At 40.7% G+C, this 19,291-nt stretch overlaps 1 protein-coding gene across 2 annotated transcripts in view; it reads right to left on the minus strand.

Moving 5' to 3' along the window:
* gdpd2 (glycerophosphodiester phosphodiesterase domain containing 2) overlaps positions 1-19,291 on the minus strand; it is a 139,438-nt gene that overhangs the window by 65,769 nt on the left and 54,378 nt on the right. For both annotated transcript variants that reach the window (XM_087992011.1, XM_043704773.2), the window contains exons 4-7: positions 17,691-17,784; positions 13,682-13,741; positions 11,021-11,119; positions 1,817-1,910 (exon numbers count right to left, since the gene is read on the minus strand). In XM_087992011.1, coding sequence (XP_087848137.1) covers positions 1,817-1,910; positions 11,021-11,119; positions 13,682-13,741; positions 17,691-17,784 — 347 coding nt within the window. The remainder of the gene's footprint in view (positions 1-1,816; positions 1,911-11,020; positions 11,120-13,681; positions 13,742-17,690; positions 17,785-19,291) is intronic.

Consider the following 19,291-nt stretch of genomic DNA (forward strand, 5'->3'; position numbering starts at 1 on the left):
GTGCAACACCAGGCCCACCTAACATTGAGGTGACAAGCACTGAAGCAAAAACACAAGACTACTTGCATGCCAAACAGCAGAAACAGCATGCAACAATCAAAGCAAAGCAATCCCATAATCAACTGAAGAGATTTAAGTTCTTCAGTCCTGCCACATCCAACAGTGAATTATAGTGAATGATTAAATAACTAACAGGAAGAGGCATTATCCAGAAACATCCATTCACAATGATAGGGAGCACAGCACATTAATGTAAACGATAAGGCTGAAGCATTTGCCACCATTTTTGGTCAAAGGTGCCAAGTAGTCGATGCATCTTGCCTCCTCCTGAAATTTCCAGTATCATAGATGCCAGTCTTCAGCAATTCAATTCACTCCACATGATGTCCAGATGACTGAAGGCACTTGGTACCAGAAAAGCAATGGGACCTTAAAATATTTTTGCAATAGCACAAAGCATTTTTACTACAGAATCTGACGAAGGGTCACTTGACTCGAAATATTAACCGTTATCTCCTTATAGATGCTGCCAAATCTGTTGCGTCTTGCAGGATCCTTTGTTTTTGTTTCAGATTTCCAGTATCTACAGTTCTTTCTGTTTATTTTAAGGTGACAGAAACTACTTTTGAACTGAAAGCAACATTTGATTAAGTGCAGCATCAAGAAGCACAAGCAAAACTTGAATCAATGAGGGTCAGGGGAAATCTCTCTGGTAGTTGGAGTTATACCGAGCTGAATAGAAAGTGATTGTTTTTGTTGGAGGTCATTCATCTCAGTCCCAGCACATCTCTCAGGGTACAGTTGTAAGCCCAACAAGCGTCAGCTGCTTCATCAATGATTTTCCTTCCATCATAAGGTTAGAAGTGGGAATGTTCACTGAGGATTGCACAATGTCAGTTGAATGTGTGACTCCTCAGGCTGTAAAGTACTTTTGTCCATTTTAAAAAGATCTAAATCAAAAATCCAGATTCAAGCTGACAAAGAAAAGTCTGGTGATAATAATCTCCAACAAGAGACAATCTACCACCTTGCCCTTGACATTCATGGCATTACTATCACTAAATCCTCCAGTATCAGTGCCTCCATCATCATGAAATTGAACTGGGTCAGCCTGTAAATACTGTAGTTACAGAGTAGGTCTGAGGCTAGGAAGTCTGTAGTGAGTTAATTATCTCCTAATACCCAAAGTCAGTCCAACATCTACAAGGAACAAATCAGCAATGTTATAGAATACTCTCCACTTGCACGGATGAGCGTAGTTCCAACAAAACTCAAAAGGTTAGATACCATCAAAGATAAAGCAGTTCACTTGCCTCGCACTCCATCTATTGCCTTCAACATTTGTTTCCTCCACAATCAAAATACAGCAGCAGCAGTGTGTACCACCTACAAGGTGCACTGCAGCAAACACCAAGACTCTTATGACAATACATTCCAAATCCACGATGATAACCACTGAGAAGCACAAGAATAACAGATGTATGCCACAGAGGGTTGGTGCAGACTCGATGTGCCAAATGGTCTCTTTAAGGAAAATAAATATTTCAGTCGCTTCAGTGTCGTTCAGTCAAATATCTTGGAACTCTCTGCCTAACAGCAATGTCAGTGTACCAATCACTCCATTCGATGGACATCGTTGATTCAAAAAGACAGCTCACTACTAACTTTTCAAGGCAAATACAAGTTTACCCATCACAATAAACTTGATAGCAGAATCTACTATGGGAAATTTAGATTATAACTTCTCACTTTAAAAAGTAGACTGAAATACAGCGACTTGCATTTTTTGCCATTGTGTTGTCTTTACATTACTCACTTCTTCTCTTTGACTTGAAAAGTTGATCAATGATGAACCAGGCCATGATCGTCACAGCAACAACTGCACCAAGGTGGAGAAAAGGAGCTGTAACCTGCATAGCAGAATACATCTTCAAACTTCAAAAATAAAAATTTTAAGCAATGTTAGCAAATTGTTTCTTCACTTTCAAAAATAGAGCAGAAACAGGAGTATTTACGATACAAACCGCAAAGTTCAGTTATATTTAATTCTGTATGAATGAAATTACAAATTAAAAACAGTCCATCCAGACCAAACAGTGATCTATTCTTTTGTTCATTCTCCGCATATGGTAGTTTTAATCCCATATGCCCATTCTGTTCCTTTGTTTATTTATCACTGTTTCCAATAATGAGCTGTCAAATATACAGCATAGTTGATGCGGTGTCTACTCCAATCATGTATTAAAGAGCCTTATATGGTGTGACTCTAAAGTCTTAGAACTACATGTTAACAATTAATTGAACCACATGTAAATAAATTATATGCTGCAATTACTGATACCATTTCCCATGAACAAGACAATGGGGTTTGGCAGAAGTTGTGTTACTTTCTTTTGGCTATGTCTCTAACACATATGGTTGGATGTTTTGTGGTTACAGACTCCATCATATATGGCTAAAAGGTCGGGGTGGGGTTGAGTGAGGGGGGCGCGGGGGTGGGGGGAATGGCAGTTGTGAGCTGGAGACACCTAGAATTCCAGCAGCTGCATTACAACAATTTACCTGTTGGAAGCAGTGTTACTTGCTTTCATATGAAATCACTGCCTCTCTTTTGGGAAGATGTCTTACCTTGGAGAATTGTTAGCCATCTGACTGTCAGGCAGATAAATAGCTCTGCCAAGAGATGTGGTTATCACTGGTTAAGCCAGCACCTATTAACCACCCTTAATTGTTTTTGAGAAAGTGGTGTTAATCTACATCTTGAACGACTACACTCCATGGGGTGTATGCTGTTAAGGGAGTTCCAGGAATAACAATAAAGAAAGGGTGATATGATTCCAAGTCAGGATGATTTGTGGCAAAGAGATGGTGATATTACTATGTTGCTGGGTCATTGCCTTTCTGGGTGTAGAGATTGCTTGTCTGGAGGATGGTGCGTAAGGAGCTTTGGTGAATGATTGCAGCACATTCTGTATATTGTACATACTACTGTCACTGTGTGCTGGTGCTAAAGTATCAGAATGCTGAAAGTGGTAGGTGAGGTGTCAATCAAGTGAGTCACTTTGATCTTGATGGCTTTGAACTTGTTGAGTACTATTGGAGCTGCATTCATCCAGACAAGTGAAGACTATTCCATCATTCTCCAGACTTTTTTTTTAGATTCGATTACTTACAGTGTGGAAACTGGCCCTTTGGGCCAACAAGTCCACACCGACCCGCTGAAGAGCAACCCACCCAGACCCATTCCCCTACGTTTACCCCTTCACCTAACACTACGGGCAATTTAATATGGTCAATTCATCTGACCTGCACATTTTTGGACTGTGGGAGGAAACCGGAGCACCCGGCGGAAACCCACGCAGACACGGAGAGAATGCGCGAACTCCACACAGACAGTTGCCTGAGGCGGGAATTGAACCCGGGTCTCTGGCGCTGTGAGGCAGCAGTGCTAACCACCGTGCCGACTTGTGCTCAGTGGTATGTGGACATGCTTTGGTAAATCAGAAAGTGAGTTATTTACTGTGGAATTTCCAACTTCTTGGCCATCCCTTGCAGCTACGGTATTTTAATGGCTGGTCTAGTTCAGTTTCTGGTCAATGTTAAATGCAAGGATGTTAATAATGAGGGATTCAATTATAGCCACAACATTTAATATCAAGGTTAGTAGTTAGATTGTCTCTTGATGGACATGGTCATTGCCTCATTATCAAGTGATGTGAATGTTACATGTTATTATCAGCCCAAGCCTGAATGTCCAGGTCTTGCTGCATTTGGATACAGATTGGTTCGGTATTTCAGGAGTTACAGATCGTGCTGAACATTATCTTATCATCAGTGAGCATTCCCATTTTTGCCCTTGTATTGGAGGGAAGGTCATTGATGAAGCAATTAAAGATCATGGGGCTAGAACACTTTCCTAAGGATATCCTATAGTGATGTCCTGGAGCTGAGATGATTGACCTCCAACAACAACAACCATTTTCTGTTGTGTATGACTTTCACCATTGGAGAGCAGTCCCCTGATTCCCATTAAATCCAGTTTTGCTGAGGCTCCTTGATGTCAGACCCATATAATATTGCCTTGATGTTAAGGGTGTTCATTCAGCTATTGATTTTCAAGTGGTTTTTGATAGCACCGTCAATGACACCTTTCACCACTTTGCTGATCGAGAGCAAACTTATAAGATAATAATTAGCTGGTTAAATTTTTCCCACTTTCTGTGTAGAACACATACCTGATCAATTTTTCATATTTGTATGTAGACTTGTACTTGCATTGGAACAGATTGGTTTGAGCGCATCTTATTCTGGAATACCACTTTTCAGTAATATTGCTGGAATGCTATCTGGTTACATAGCCTTTGCAAAATCCAGAGCCTTCAGCGATTCCTTGAAACCATGTGGAGTTAATCAAATTACATTAACGCTGGCATCTTCAGTGGACGTGGTATACATGGAAATCATGGCATTTGATAAGGTTCCCCATGGTAGATTCTTTCAGAAAGTAAGGAGGAATGGGACACAGGGAAAATTTGGCTGTCTGGATACAGAACTGCCTGGCCCATAGAAGACAGAGAGTGGTGGTGGTGGATGGGAAGTATTCAGCCTGGCGCTCAGTGATCAGTAGTGTTCTGCAAGGATCGGTTCTGGGACCTCTGCTCTTTGTGGTTTTAATAAATAATTGGATGAGGAAGTGGAAGGGTGTGTTAGTATGAGGGTTGGTGGAGTTGTGGACAGTGTGTAGGGCTTTTGTAGGTTGTAATGGGACATTGACAGATGCAGAACTGAGCTGATAAGTGGCAGATAGAGTTCAGTCTGGAAAAGTATGAAGTCATTCACTTTGGAAGATCAAATTTGAATGCAGAATATAGGGTTAAAGGCATCATTCTTGGCAGTGTGGAAGAATAGATGGATCTTGGGACCCTTGTCCATAGATCCCTCAAAGTTACCACCCATGTTAATAGGGTTGTTAAGAAGGCACGTGGTATGTTGGCTTTAAGTTGCTGGGGAATTAAGAGCCAGGAGGTTATGCTGCAGCTCTACAGAGTCCTGATTAGACCACAGTTGGAATATTGTGTTCAGTTCTGGTCACCTCATTACAGGAAGGATGCCGAAGCTTTAGAGAGGGTGTAGAGGAGATTTACCAGGATGCTGCCTGGACTGGAGGGCGTGTCTTATGAAGAAAGGTTGAGGGAGCTGGGGATTTTCTCATTGGAGCAAAGAAGGATGAGAGGTGACTTGGTAGAGGTGTACAAGATATTGAGAGGCATAGATAGAGTCGATAGACAGAGACTTTGTTTCATGGTAGAAATGTCCATCACAAGGAGGCATAAGTTTAAGATGATTGGAGGAAGGTTTGGGGAGATGTCAGAGGTTGGTTCTTTACTCAGAGAATGGTAGGTGCATGGAATGCACTGCCAGCAGTGGCAATTTAGTCAGATACATTAGGGACTCATAAGCGACTTTTAGATAGGCAAATGCAAGTTAGTACAATGAAGGGTATGTAGATTAGTCTGATCTTAGAGTAGGAAGGCTGGCACAACATCGAGGGCTGAAGAGCCTGTACTGTGCTATATTCTATGTTCATTGAAGGCTTGCCTTCATTAGTCACAACACTGAGTATAGGGGTTGGGACATCATGTTGCGACTGTACATGACATTGGTGAGGCCACTTTTGGAGTACCGCGTAAGTTCTGGTCACCCTGCTACAGGAAGAATATTATTAAATTGGAAAGGGTGCAAAAAAGATTTGATTGGACGGTTTGAGTTATAAGGAGTTATAAGACATGTGGATAGGACCATGAATAGAGATGGTTTAAGAGGGGTATGGGCCAAGCACAAGCAAATGGGATTAGTTTAGCTTGGAAAACGTGGTCGCCATGGAGTTGGAACAAAGAGTCCTATGACTCAATGACACTATGACTATCTGTGAAGCTGGGGATCTCAGGAGGAGGAGAAGATTGATTGGTAAGTTGTCACTTCTATCTGAAAAACACTTGCAAATCCTTCAGCATTGTCTTTTACTTTCTAGTGCTGGGCTCTTCCATACTTGAAGATGGGATATTGAATTGAATTGAATTCAATTTAATTTATTGTCACGTGTACCGAGACACAGTAAAAAGCTTTGTCTTGCGAGCAATGCAGGCAGATCACAGAGTTGATTAGAATAGATAAGTAAGTAATAGGTAAACAGCGGCAAAAACAAAAACACAGGTACAGGCGAATGTTAAAGGTTTGCAAGTCCATTCAGTATTCTAACAACACTAGGGTAAAAGCTGTTGCGAAATCGGCTGTTGCGTGTGTTCAGGCTTCTGTACCATCTCCACGATGGTAGAGGTTGTAGAAAAACACTCGCAGGGCGGGATGGATCTTTGAGAATGCTGGCAGCCTTTCCTTGACAGCGGGCCTGCTAGATGGATTCTATAGATGGGAGGTTGGCCTTTGTGATTGTCGGGGCTGAGTTCATCACTCTCTTGAATGGTACAGTTGCCATACAAGTGATACAGCAAGATAGGATGCTCTCGATGGCGCACCTATAAAAGTTGGCAAGGTTATTTGCCGTCATGCCAAATTTCCTCAGCTGCCTGAGAAAGAAGAGACGTATTTGGGCCTTTATAACCGGTGCGTCCACATGAAGAGTTCAAGAAAGCTTACTGTGGATGACCACTCCCAGGAGCTTGACACTCTCCACTCATTCCATCTCTGTGCTGTGAATGTGTAGAGGGGGCATGAGTAACATCCTGCCGAAAGTCAATTATGAGTTCCTTGATTTTGTTGATATTGAGAGCTAGGTTGTTCTCAGTGCACCATTTTTCCAGATCTTCCGCCTCCCGTTTGTAATCTGTTTCATTGTCATCTGAGATTCAACCGACTATGGTGGTGTCATCAGCAAACTTGTAAATGGCAATAGTTTGGTATTTGGCGATGCATTCATGGGTATACAGTAGGGGGCTGTGTATGCACCCCGGGGGGGCTCCAGTTTTGAGTGTAGTGAGGTTGAAATATTGTCCCCAACCTTCACTGATTGTGGCCTGTGGGTCAGGAAACTAAGGATCCAGTTGCAGAGAGTGGGGCTTAGTCCGAGATCACTGTTTAGTAATCAGTCTTGAGGGGATAATAGTGTTGAAGGCTGAACTGTAGTCAATGAGTAGGATTCTTTTGCCTCTCCTCCAATGAGTTTTTAAATGTCTACCACCATTAATGACTGGATGAAATAGGACTGCAGACCTTAGATCTAATCTGTTGGTTATAAAATCACTTAGCCCTATCTGTTGAATGCTTCTTACACAGATTAGCATGGAAATAGTCCTGCGGGTTCACCAGATTAACACCTTATTTTTAGGTATGCATGGGACGGCATGCTGCACTCTACAATAAACCAGGGTTAATTACCTGTCTAGCTGGTAATGGTTGATCACGGTCATTTGCTAGACAGATTGTATTTCCTTGCTTGACATGTGTACAATGCTGACTATCTGATGCAGCAGATATCCCTTTAGATAATTTGAATGGATCCATTAGTGTGGAAGAACCATTTTTGTACTAGAGATTATAATAATGAATTTCTATCGCAGATTATCTTAAAAAAAACAGAAACAATCAATAACCATACCCTACAAAAGATAAAGTTACCAGTGGACACGTCTCTGAATGTTAAACCTGAATCTGAGAGAAGTGGATCACAATGTCTAGGTGTCCATATATCATCATATGGCAGACCCTCATGCACTCATACAGTTGTGACGTATATGTAATTCATATATACATAAATATCATTTATTTTAGGGTTTGTATCTTAAGCAATAATTTTAAAGCAGTATGTGTCAGAGGGCAGGTGACTGGGGCATTCCTGTAGTAATAATGTATGTTTGCTTGCATGGTGAGAGTTTTAAGATTGGAAAGAGTAAACATTGAAAGGCATTGACTTGCTTTCAGTTTAGAAGAATCAAGGATTGTTTTATTGATTAGCAAAACTATAGCTTGTAAAATTTTTGTTTCAGTTCACAGAAGATCTGGCTGGGGTCAAATTTAAGAAAGATTTCTCATGGAGATCGGAGTTAGTTTAGAAATAGGTTGCCTCAGTATATGGGTTTTAGTTTGAAAAATTCCAGACTGGAACTATTTGGTTGGTACACTGAAGGGGTTGTTTGAACTTAAACTTTACTCATTCATAGAAGTGACTTTAACAAAAACAGGTTGTCAAGCTGTCAAGACTAGGAATTAAATATAATTAAGTCAAACCAAAAGATGTGGTAGAGAAGAGAACTCTCACTAGGATTTGAGTGCTGTAAAAGGATAATGTTAGGATAGATGGAATATTGTTCTGCTGTATTTTGAAATCTTTCAAATTGTGTCATTTGTAATTTATTCCACTTTATTTTCATTTTGTTAATGTAATAAGCTTCTGTTCTAATGTTAAAACCAAATCTGCAGCATTATTTGCATGCTTATGTTTCAGTGAAAGATTACCATAATAAAAAAATTGCAAAATATGACCTACAGACAGAACTTGTCTGGAATCTGACTTGTTTAGTAGTAAAATCAGTTGTGAACATAACAGTGCAATCAGATGTATAATTCAAAATGTAATTTAAAAAAAAAAATCACTAAATTCGGAAAAGAGTGAATAAATAGAAGATGAACAAAATCAACTACTATATGGAACAAATGCAGAATGAGATAATTGAAGAATGAAAGAAAAAGCACAAACAGACATCACCATCCTTTTTAAGAAGTGTATTGGAGCACATGAGGGTTCTCATACACATCAGTCAGCTTTTGAAACAAATCTTGTTCGATGGGCAAGGTTTACCCAAAATCATGAATGTAGATGTGGGATTTTTAACAAGCTATTTAAACGTGGACATTCTTGTGAAGAATACAACAATGGTTTTATTCCAATTCAGCAAGTGAAATCCTCCAAAATCAGTTATAGGTTATTTTTTTTATTCTGAACCCATTACCTTCTGGGCCTTAACTTCTGATGGGACATATCAAAATTGGGGACTCAGGTTGTTAAACCTAATAAGATTCCCTAGGATGGTGTATTTCAAGGCCATAGGGCACATTTTTAAGGTTTGAGGAGAGAGATTTTCAAAAACATGAGGGGCAAATCTTTTTACACAGAGAATGGTTCACATGTGGTATGAACTTCTGGAGGAAGTGGTGGAGATCGTTACAATTACAGCATTTAAAAGATGAATAAGAAGGGCTTGGAGGGATATGGGCCAGGAGTACGCAGGTGGGACTAATTTAATTCAGGATTATGTTTGGCAGGTAGGACCGAAGGATCTGTTTCTGTGCTTTGTGTCTCAATGAATCTATGTATGTTATGTCCTCCATTCATTTTCACAGCATTGTATTGTGGGTTTTCTCTTGTAAACAATGCAATTGAGGGAACATGAGAGAATGGCCAAGATTTTTTTATTGCAGATGTTATAAAGATGCTTTAAACCTGACATTGCTTGGAGGACTGAGGCTTTGGAGAATTGTGGATAAAGGAATTTAGTTTCAAGTTTTGTGGAGAAAACTGGAATGGTTTCTTTGAACAAAGTCACCAAATGTTCCCTGGGGACTTGGAGATTTGTTTAAAAACAAAACTTCCTGGAAATCACATGACTGGTGATAACGGCTTTGCTGTAGACTGTGTTGGCCATTTTTGAATAGTGACTTGGAAGGATTCTTGTTTTATTTAGTTCAGTTGGAGGGAAGTTTACTAGGAATAATCTGAAATGAAGGAAAGCTTGCTACAAACAAGCTGCTGAGTTGATTTCTCTCATTTTTTTCAAAAAGAACATCTTTTATATCTCTTCAGGGTGAAAGCTATTTGATCTTTTGAAAAAGTGATTGAACAAAAATACTGAGCGAACTATGTCTACAAGACTTCAGAGGCAGCCATCATAACTAGTGACTTAACCATTCATGTCAAAATGACAGAACAATAGACTCAAAACCTTTAAGCTTTTGTCCTCAAGAATAACTCACTGGTCAATGGGTTTTTTTGTCAGAAAGTCAGTCTCTGCAGAGAAATCTGCTTTTGTTTGTACTGAAGAATACTTTTGTGTTATGTTTTCAAGTATGCATTTAGGGATATTTAGAAAAGAAGGCATTTATGTTTCTATATTGCTGACTGTTCTCTGACCATTGTTTAGATCAGAGTGGTGTTGGAAAAGCACAGCATGTCAGGCAGCATCCGAGGAGCAGGAAAATCGACCTTTCGGGCAAAAGCCCTTCAACAGGATTCCTCCTCGGATGCTGCCAGACCTGCTGTGCTTTTCCAGCACCACTCTGATCTAAACTCTGGTTTCCAGCATCTGCAGTCCTCACTTTCTCTGTTCTCTGACCATTGTATATTAAGCAATTATTGCTTCTTTACTGAATTTTAGTTCAAGGTCTTTTTATTTACAGCCTGATATAGATAAGCTATTAATTGATCAACTTAGTAACTGGAACATGTATTGTTATTTTATGTCATGATCCATATAGTAGTGGGACTAGAATAACTGTGTAATACTCCAAACCTGGTTGTAACAAAAAAAGTGGTGGCTTGTAGTGGAGTAACAAATGAGGACATTGTTTAATTAGAAGTGAGGTACTAATAATTTGAAAAGGCTAAAAGGAAATATATTAAGTTTCTTTATGTCAAAATTGCTTTTACAAAAACTTTTCCGGAGGTGGAAATGTCATCCCTATATGATTTGCAAACAATAAGCACAATTCGCAAAACTAAATTGGCTGGGAAATTATGCTTAGAGGTAAAAGATGGGGGTTGAAAAACTGACATAATTGAAATAATTGCACAAGGTCTTTATTGGGATAAGGGACTTTTGTTTTCTACTGGATTCACCTTATGAATATTTTCATCTCGCAACCCAGTTTAGTGGGTGAGACGAGAGAGATGGTGCATCCTTCCTGTTTTGGTCAGAACACAAATTCCAGGGAAATAAATTGGAAAAAAGTTTACTTGTAATTTGCTGCATACAGTTTATATTTAAAGCAGTCATATTATCGTGTAACTCACTTGAATTGACAGGCTTATAGTGTCCCATTCTTCTTTCCACTTAATTCTAATGACTATCATTAAAATTAGGATCAGTAGGACACAAATCAGGATTATAACCTTGAGAAAACAAGAAAAGATACAAGATGAAAGTGCAATACATGAAAATAATAGGCTGTTACAGAATTAATGCAGGATTTCACATTGGGCTACAGGAGAAGATCAGCGATAGGGTTAGCTGCTTTGATATCATGATCACAAGATCATACCTCATTGTGTAACATTGGAGTTAGTGTTAAACACTCTTGACAATATGGAGGTGCTGGTGTTGGACTGGGGTGGGCAAAGTCAAAAGTCACATGATTCCAAGACTTTGTCCAACAGCTTCATTTGAAATCACAAGCTTTTGAGCGCAGCCCCTTTGTCAGGTGAAGACATTTCTGCCTGCATTTGGTCAATTTCCCTCCATTCCTTGCATATTCATGCACTTATCTAAATGTTCCTTAAAAGCCCCTATTGTTTCTGGGTCCACTATTCCTGATGAAGGGCTTATGCCCGAAATATCGACTCTCGTGCTCCTCAGATGTGGCCTGACATGCTGTGCTTTTCCAGCGCCACACTCTTCGACTCTGATCTCCAGCATCTGCAGTCCTCACTTTCTCCTCCTTAAATGCATGCCCCCTAGTTTTAGACATTTCAACTCTGGGAAAAAGATTCTGTCAACTTTATCTATGCATCTCATAATTTGATAGACTCCTATCAAGTCTTCACTCAGCCTCCAATGCTCCAGAGAAAACAACCAGAGATTTTCAAGTTGCTCCTTATAACTCTTACCCTGTAGTCCAGGCAGCATCCTGGTAACATCTTCTGCACCTTTTCCAAAGCCTCCACATCCTTCCTGTAACATGACATCTTGACTCTCGTACTCAATTCTCTGACCAATGAAAGCAAGCATGCCATACACCTTCTTTACCACCCAATTCTACTTGTGTGGCCACTTTCAGCGAACTATGGTCTTGAATCCCAAGAATCCTCTGCACATCAACGCTGTTCAAGGTTCTACCATTGACTGTATACTTAACATTTGATCTCCTAAAGTGCAGCATCTCATACTTACGCAGATTAAACTCCATCTGCGATTTCTCTGCCCATACCTGCAACTGATCTCTATCTTATTGTATCCTTTGATGATCTTCAACACTATCCACAATTCTACTGATCTTTGTATTGTCTGCAAATTATTAACCCTCTTATCTAAATTTTCATCCAAGTCATTTATATACATGTCCAACAGCAGAGGTTCCAGTATCGATCCCTGCAGAACGCCACTGCTCAGGGACCTCCAGCCTGAAAATAACCCTTCCATCCCAACCTCTGCTTTCTACAGGCAAGCTGATTTGGAATCCATGGAGCCAAGTCACCATGGCTCCCATGCATCTTAATATTCTGGATGAGGGAAATTGTCAAAAGCCTTACTAAAATCCATGTAAACAACATTCACTGCTCTACCCTCAACAATCACCTCTGTCACGTCCTCAAACAATTGAATAAAGTTCGTAAGACATGACCTGCCCTGCACAAAGCCATGCTGCTGTCACTAATTAGGCCATGCTTTTCTAAATACGTGCAAATTCTATTCTTAATAATTCTCTCCAATAGTTCCCAACCACTGATGTGAGACTCATCAGTCTGTAGTTTCCTAAATTATCCCTATTTTCCTTCTTGAACAGATGAATAACATTAGTTACTCATCAGTCCTCCAGGACCTCTCTTGTGGCTAGCAAGGATACAAAAATCTTGGTTAACTCTGCAAAAATTGCCTTTCTTGTTTCTCTCAATAGTCTGGGGTAAATACTATCGGGCTCTGGGGACCCATCCACCTTAATGCTTTTCAAGTGACCCGACACCACTTCTTTCTGATCTGAAACTGCCTTAGCATATTAGCATGTTTCACACTAATCCCACTATCCTTCATATCCTTTTCCTGGGTGAATACCAACGCAAAGTACTCATTTAGGATCTCACCCCCCCCACATCCTCTGCCTCCAAGCACGCCTGGTCTATGCCTTTCTAAGAGACAACATATCTGATTTCTCAGGATTGATTCTAACAATTTACTAACAAGCAAAGTAAGACAAACTGGCTTATAATTGTTTGGCATTTCCTTTGTACCATCTTAAACCAACAGAACCACATTTGCATTCCTTCAGTTCTCTGGCATCTCACCTGTGTTTAGTGAAAATTGGAAAATAATCCTCAGAGTATCTATTATTTCCTCCCTCACCTCTGTCAACATCCTAGGGGACAATCCATCTTATCCACTTTCAATGATTCCAATTCCGTGACCTCTTCCTCTCTTGTTATGATTATTTTGTCCAATATTTTACACTGTTCCCCTTGGATTACTATATCCACATCATCTCTTTCTTTTCTGAATACGGAGACAAAAAATTGATTTAAAATTCTTTCCATATCGTCTGCATTTTTACACGGGGTCCTTTCTTCACCTCTGATTGGTCCCATTTTTTTCCTGAACTATCCTTTTGCACTTTATATACTGGTAAAACATCTTTGGATTTTCCTTTATCTTGATTATAAAATGTTCATTATTAAAGAAGTTGCAATGGAGAAAGAATTGATAATGCTCATGCTAAGCTTTTGTTGCCATTTGTGGAACATTACCTTATTAATCCAGTGTAAGGAAAGTGGTATTCGCAGAGCCAATTGACACAGTGAAAGTATCTGAAACAACAAAGCAGTAACTTCCTGAAAAACTAGTGTGTAATTGTCTGACTCATTTCTAATGCCGCAATCACATATTCACCAAGGTGTAAATGTATTTGAGTTAATGAACAGTTTTAATAATTGGTTTCAGTAGGATTAAATTCATTGCTTAACATTGGATTGTCGCTGGATTGTACAATCTGTAGCCTATTGCATAATATGTTTCTTTTAGAACATAGAACAGTTTAACACAGTACAGGCCCTTCGACGCTTGATGTTGTGCTTACCTTTTATCCTATTCTAAGATCAAACTAACCTACATACCATTCATTTTCCTATCATCCATGCGCCTATCCAAGAGTCACTTAAATGTCCCTATGTATCTGACTCTATTACCACCGCTGGCAGTGCATTACACACGTCCATCATTCTCTGTGTAAAAGGACCTCTGACATAACCAGGACTCTATGCAGCTGCAGCATAACCTCTTGGCTTTTAAACTCAATCCCCCTGCTCATGAAAGCCAACACACCATACACTTTCTTAACAATATTACCAACTTAGGTGACAACTTTGAGGGATTTATGGACATGGACCCCAAGATCCCTCTGTTCCTCCACACTGCCAAGAATCCTGCTTTTACCTTTGTACTCTGCATTCAAATTTGACATTCCAAAATGAAGCACTTCACACTTTTCCAAGCTGAACTCCATCTGCCACTTATCAGCCCAGTTCTGTCAATGTCCCGTTGCATCAGGCCTCCACACTGTCCACCGCTCCACCAAACTTCATGTCATTGGCAAACTTACTAACACACCCTTCCACTTCCTCATCCAAGTCATTTATAAAAGCCACAAAAAATAGAGGTCCCAGAACCAATCGCTGCAGAACACCACTGGTCACCAAGTTCCAGGTTGAATACTTTCCATCTACTATCACTCTCCGTCTTCTATGAGCCAGCCAATTCTGTATCCAGACAGCTAGATTTTTCTGTATCCCTTATCTTCGGGGCCACCTCATGCTCCCGCGAGGAGGTTGAGCAGTTCATCAACTTCACAACACATTCCATCCCGACCTTAAGTTCACCTGGACCATCTCTGACACCTCCCTCCTCTTCCTGGACCTCTTCATCTCCATTAACGACGATCGACTTGACACTGACATTTTGTACAAACCCACCAATTCCCACAGCTACCTGGATTATACCACTTCCCACCCTACCTCCTGCAAAGATGCCATCCTGTATTTCCAATTCTCCCGCCTCCGCCGTATCTGCTCCCAGGAAAACCAGTTCCACCACAGGACACACCAGATGGTCTCCTTCTTTAGAGACCGCAATTTCCCTTTGCACGTGGTTGAAGATGCCCTCCAACACATCTCATCCACATCCCGTACTTTTGCCCTCAAACACCACCCCTCCAACCGCAACAAAGACAGAATCCCCCAGTCCTCACCTTCCACCCTATCAACCTCTGCATAAAGTGCATCATCCGCTGACATTTCCGCCACCTCCAAACAGACCCCACCACCAGGGATATATTTCCCTCCCCACCCCTTTCTGCTTTCCGCAAAGACCGTTCCCTCCATGATTACCTGGTCAGGTCCACGTCCTCCTACAACCCACCCTCCTGTCGTGGCACCTTCCCCTGTCACCACAGGAATTGCAAAACCTGTGCCCACACCTCCCCCCTTACCTCCATCCAAGGTCCTAAAGGAGCCTTCCACATCCATCAAAGTTTCACCGGCACATTCACCAATGTCATTTATTGTATCCGTTGCTCCTGATGTGGTCTCCTCTACATTGGGGAGACCGGGCACCTCCTCGCAGAGTACTTTAGGGAACATCTCCGGGACACACGCACCAATCAACCCCACCACCCCTTGGCCCAACATTTCAACTCCCCCTCCCACTCTGCTGAGGACATGCAGGTCCTGGGCTTCCTTCACCGCTGCTCCCTTACCACCAGACGCCTGGAGGAAGAACACCTCATCTTCCGCCTCAGAACACTTCAACCCCAGGGCATCAATGTAGACTTCACCAGTTTCCTCATTTCCCCTCCCCCCACCTTACCCCAGTTCCTATCTTCCAGCTCAGCACTGTCCTCATGACCTGTCTTACCTGCCAATCTCCCTTCCCATCTATCTGCTCCACCCTCCCCTCTGACCTGTCACCTCATCCCCACCTCCATCCACCCATTGTACTCTTTGGTACCATTCCCCACCCTCCTCTCTGACCTATCACCTCGATCCCCACCCCCATTCCCCTATTGTACTCTTTGCTACCTTCTCCACAGCTGCACCTCTCCCCCTCATTTATCTCTCCACCGTGGAGGCTCCCTGCCTCTATTCCTGATGAAGGACTTTTGCCCGAAATACTGACTCTCCTGCTCCTCAGATGCTGCCTGACCTGCTGTGCTTTTCCAGCACCACTCTAATCTAGACTCCATGTACACTACATCCACTGCTCTGTATTCATCCATGTTTTTTGTCACATCCTCAAAGGATTCAAGTAGGCTTTTGAGACATGACCTTCCCCTCACAAAACCATGCTGACTATCTCTAACTATGGTTTTCCAAGTAAGCACACATCCTGCCTCTCAGATTCCTCTTAAGTAATTTGCCCACCACAGAATAAGACTGACTTATCTGTAATTCTGAGGATTATCCCTATCCCCTTTCTTGAACAAGGAAATAACATTTGCCACTCTCCAATCATCCGGAACTACTCCCATTGTTCAGTAAAAAATTTGTTTTTTGTCCCACTTATCTACAACATACACTCTCAGGTTGTCTAGTCTTCAGTGAATTGTTTTCACCTCTGAGTTGCATTGATCTCCTACATCTGGAGACAAAATATAAATATACCCTAAGAGCATAAATACATAAAGGGATGGAAGAATAGAAAAAAATAGGTTACAAATCTCCAAAAGTATGATTTCTGGCACTGAAAGCAATAATTGTCTGGATATAACTCATAACGGTGTTGAATTAAAAGCATGTATCTGTATCACACATATTACAAACAAAATTAAAAGTCACATGGACTTTTAAATTAATTAAGGAAAATCATTAGAGATTCTTTGAAAGTAAATTGTGGTTAAATGAATTAATTGAGTTTTTAAATCAGATTAAATTGAGGATTGGTGAGTATAATACAGTTAATGTGAAGAGTATGGATTTCCAACAAGTGTTTGATAAAGTGCCGCATAATATACTAGCAAACTTGAAACTCTAAGTGAAAAGATGAGTCCTGGTTAGAATTTTGAAATACTTTGAGAAAGTAAACAGTTATCCAATGTTTATCATCTATATGCCATAGTTCTTAAGTATGTATTCTCTATGCCATTGTTACCAGTGCGTAACTCCTATATTCTAACTACCAACTTTCTATTCTCTACCTTTCAGTTGCACAGCGTGTACTCACAGATGGTTATTTTCTAATGGGTCCTCCATTTCTCACTGTTTAATTGGGTTGAGGATTTGAGTGACAGTGAAATGCAGGGGGTGGTCATGTATCAAGCAGGAAGTTATTGAGATTGTGTTGGTTGACCATAGAGAGGTTATGGGTCATTAGGTACAATGGTGGGTTGTCACTATGAGAGATTGGACTCTGTGGTAGTGCTTCAGATAGTGGTTCATTTTACAATTAACCAAGAGTTAGAGTTATTAAATCCCTATAACATTTATAGCTAATTAGTAAACTGAGTTGGAATGCTCCAGTCTGTGGCTGTATCTTAGGGTTGGCAACGTAACCAGTGAAACTCAGATGTCGGCTAATTGCCCATTGAGGTTTTTGCTTCAAAACCACCAATCCATTCCTATGAAGACCAATAGTCAGCTGAGACTTTCAATGTGCTCAATTTGGGATAAATTTGAACACAGTTCAAGAGTCTCACAGTGCCCAATAAATTTAATATCAAGTAAATAAATAAATTGTGAGCAAATTTATAACTTGTAAGTAACTTACCATAAACAGAAGCAGGTAGCTAAAGATAATTGCTGTTAATATTAAGAGAATCACTGACCAGTCTAACCACCGATGCATCTTTGCAAATAAATGCCTGTAATGGAAGAGGAAGAGATTATTCCTTGAATAACCTATCTTTCAGGTGTGATGCTCATCTTGTACTTGCTAACTGTTTTAGGTGATTTCAATTTGGGTAGGGAAGAGGTCAAATACCTCTATCCAAGGCCCTTAGGAGCCTTTCACATCCATCAAAGTTTTACTTGCACATCCACTAATATCATTTATTGTATCCGTTGCTCCCGATGCGGTCTCCTCTACATTGGGGAGACTGGGTGCCTCCTAGCAGAGCCTTTAGGGAACATCTCAGGGCATCAATGTGGACTTCAACAGTTTCCTCATTTCCCCTTCCCCCACCTCACCCTAGTTCCAAACTTCCAGCTCAGCACTGTCCCCATGACTAGGATATCTGGTCGGCATGGATGAGTTGGACCAAAGGGTCTGTTTTCATGCTGTATATCTCTATGACTCTATGACTCTAGTGCTCAATCATCTCCTGTAATTGTATTTTATTCCTTAGGCAGGCCCATAAGTATCAATTTGGAAGAGGTATCTTGTACAAATTCCGCCTGTTTTGAGATGCAAGACTGGAAACAAGAATTCTGAAGGATTAGATCAGGGAGAACGTAACAAAATCAACTAAAATATTATTATTCAGAGGATGTGGGGAGGGTGTCACTCGTATAAATCTAGGGGAACAAGAAAGTATGCCAGAATGTTAGTTTGTAAATATTTATTTGCACGAATATTCATATCACATCAATATTCATTTGTGCAATGTGAGCATCTCCAGCAAGTCCTTCATAGATAATGCAACCATGATGGACTTGTGCACTCAAGTCAGGTCTTTGAGCTGCTGCTGTCTATGTGATTATGTACAGCCACATTTACTGTGAATTATTTTCTTAGATGTCTGCTGTTGTTCCTCAACCGCCTTGGCTACTAAACTCCTTAAACTCCCTTCTCAGTCCACTCCAGCAAACTGTGCCCTCATTCCTTTGTAACTACTCTTATTTAAGTTTAGCAAGATTGTTTCTGATCCAGATTCCTTCCGCTCAAACTGAATGCTAAACCTATCAGACTATGATTGATTTTTGCCAAGTGGATATTTTACACTGAAAGAATTTATTAAACCTGCCTCATTACAAAATAGCCTGATCTCTGGTTGGATCCACAACCATTAGTATAAGACCACAAGATATAAGAACAGAATTCAGGCCATTCGGCCCATCAAGTCTGCTCCTGCATTCAATCATGGCTGCTAAGTGTCTCAACTCCATTCTTCCACTTTCTCTCCCTAATCCTTGATTCCCTTGATAGTCAAGACTCTATCTATCTCAGTCTTCAATGACCTGGCCTCCACAGCGTCCTGTGGCAATGAATTCCATAGATTCACCACTCTCTGGTTGAAGAAGTTTCTCTTTATCTCCATTCTAAAAAATCTTCCCTTTACTCTAAGACTGTGCCCTTGAGTCCTCATCTCTCCTGCCAATGGAAACATCTACTCCATCCAGGCCATCCTGTATTCTGTAAGTTTCAATTAA

This window comes from Chiloscyllium plagiosum, unplaced genomic scaffold (genome assembly GCF_037043375.1).
Source record: "Chiloscyllium plagiosum isolate Xiang-an unplaced genomic scaffold, Cpla_swu_hap1 HiC_scaffold_11, whole genome shotgun sequence".
Taxonomy (NCBI): domain Eukaryota; kingdom Metazoa; phylum Chordata; class Chondrichthyes; order Orectolobiformes; family Hemiscylliidae; genus Chiloscyllium; species Chiloscyllium plagiosum.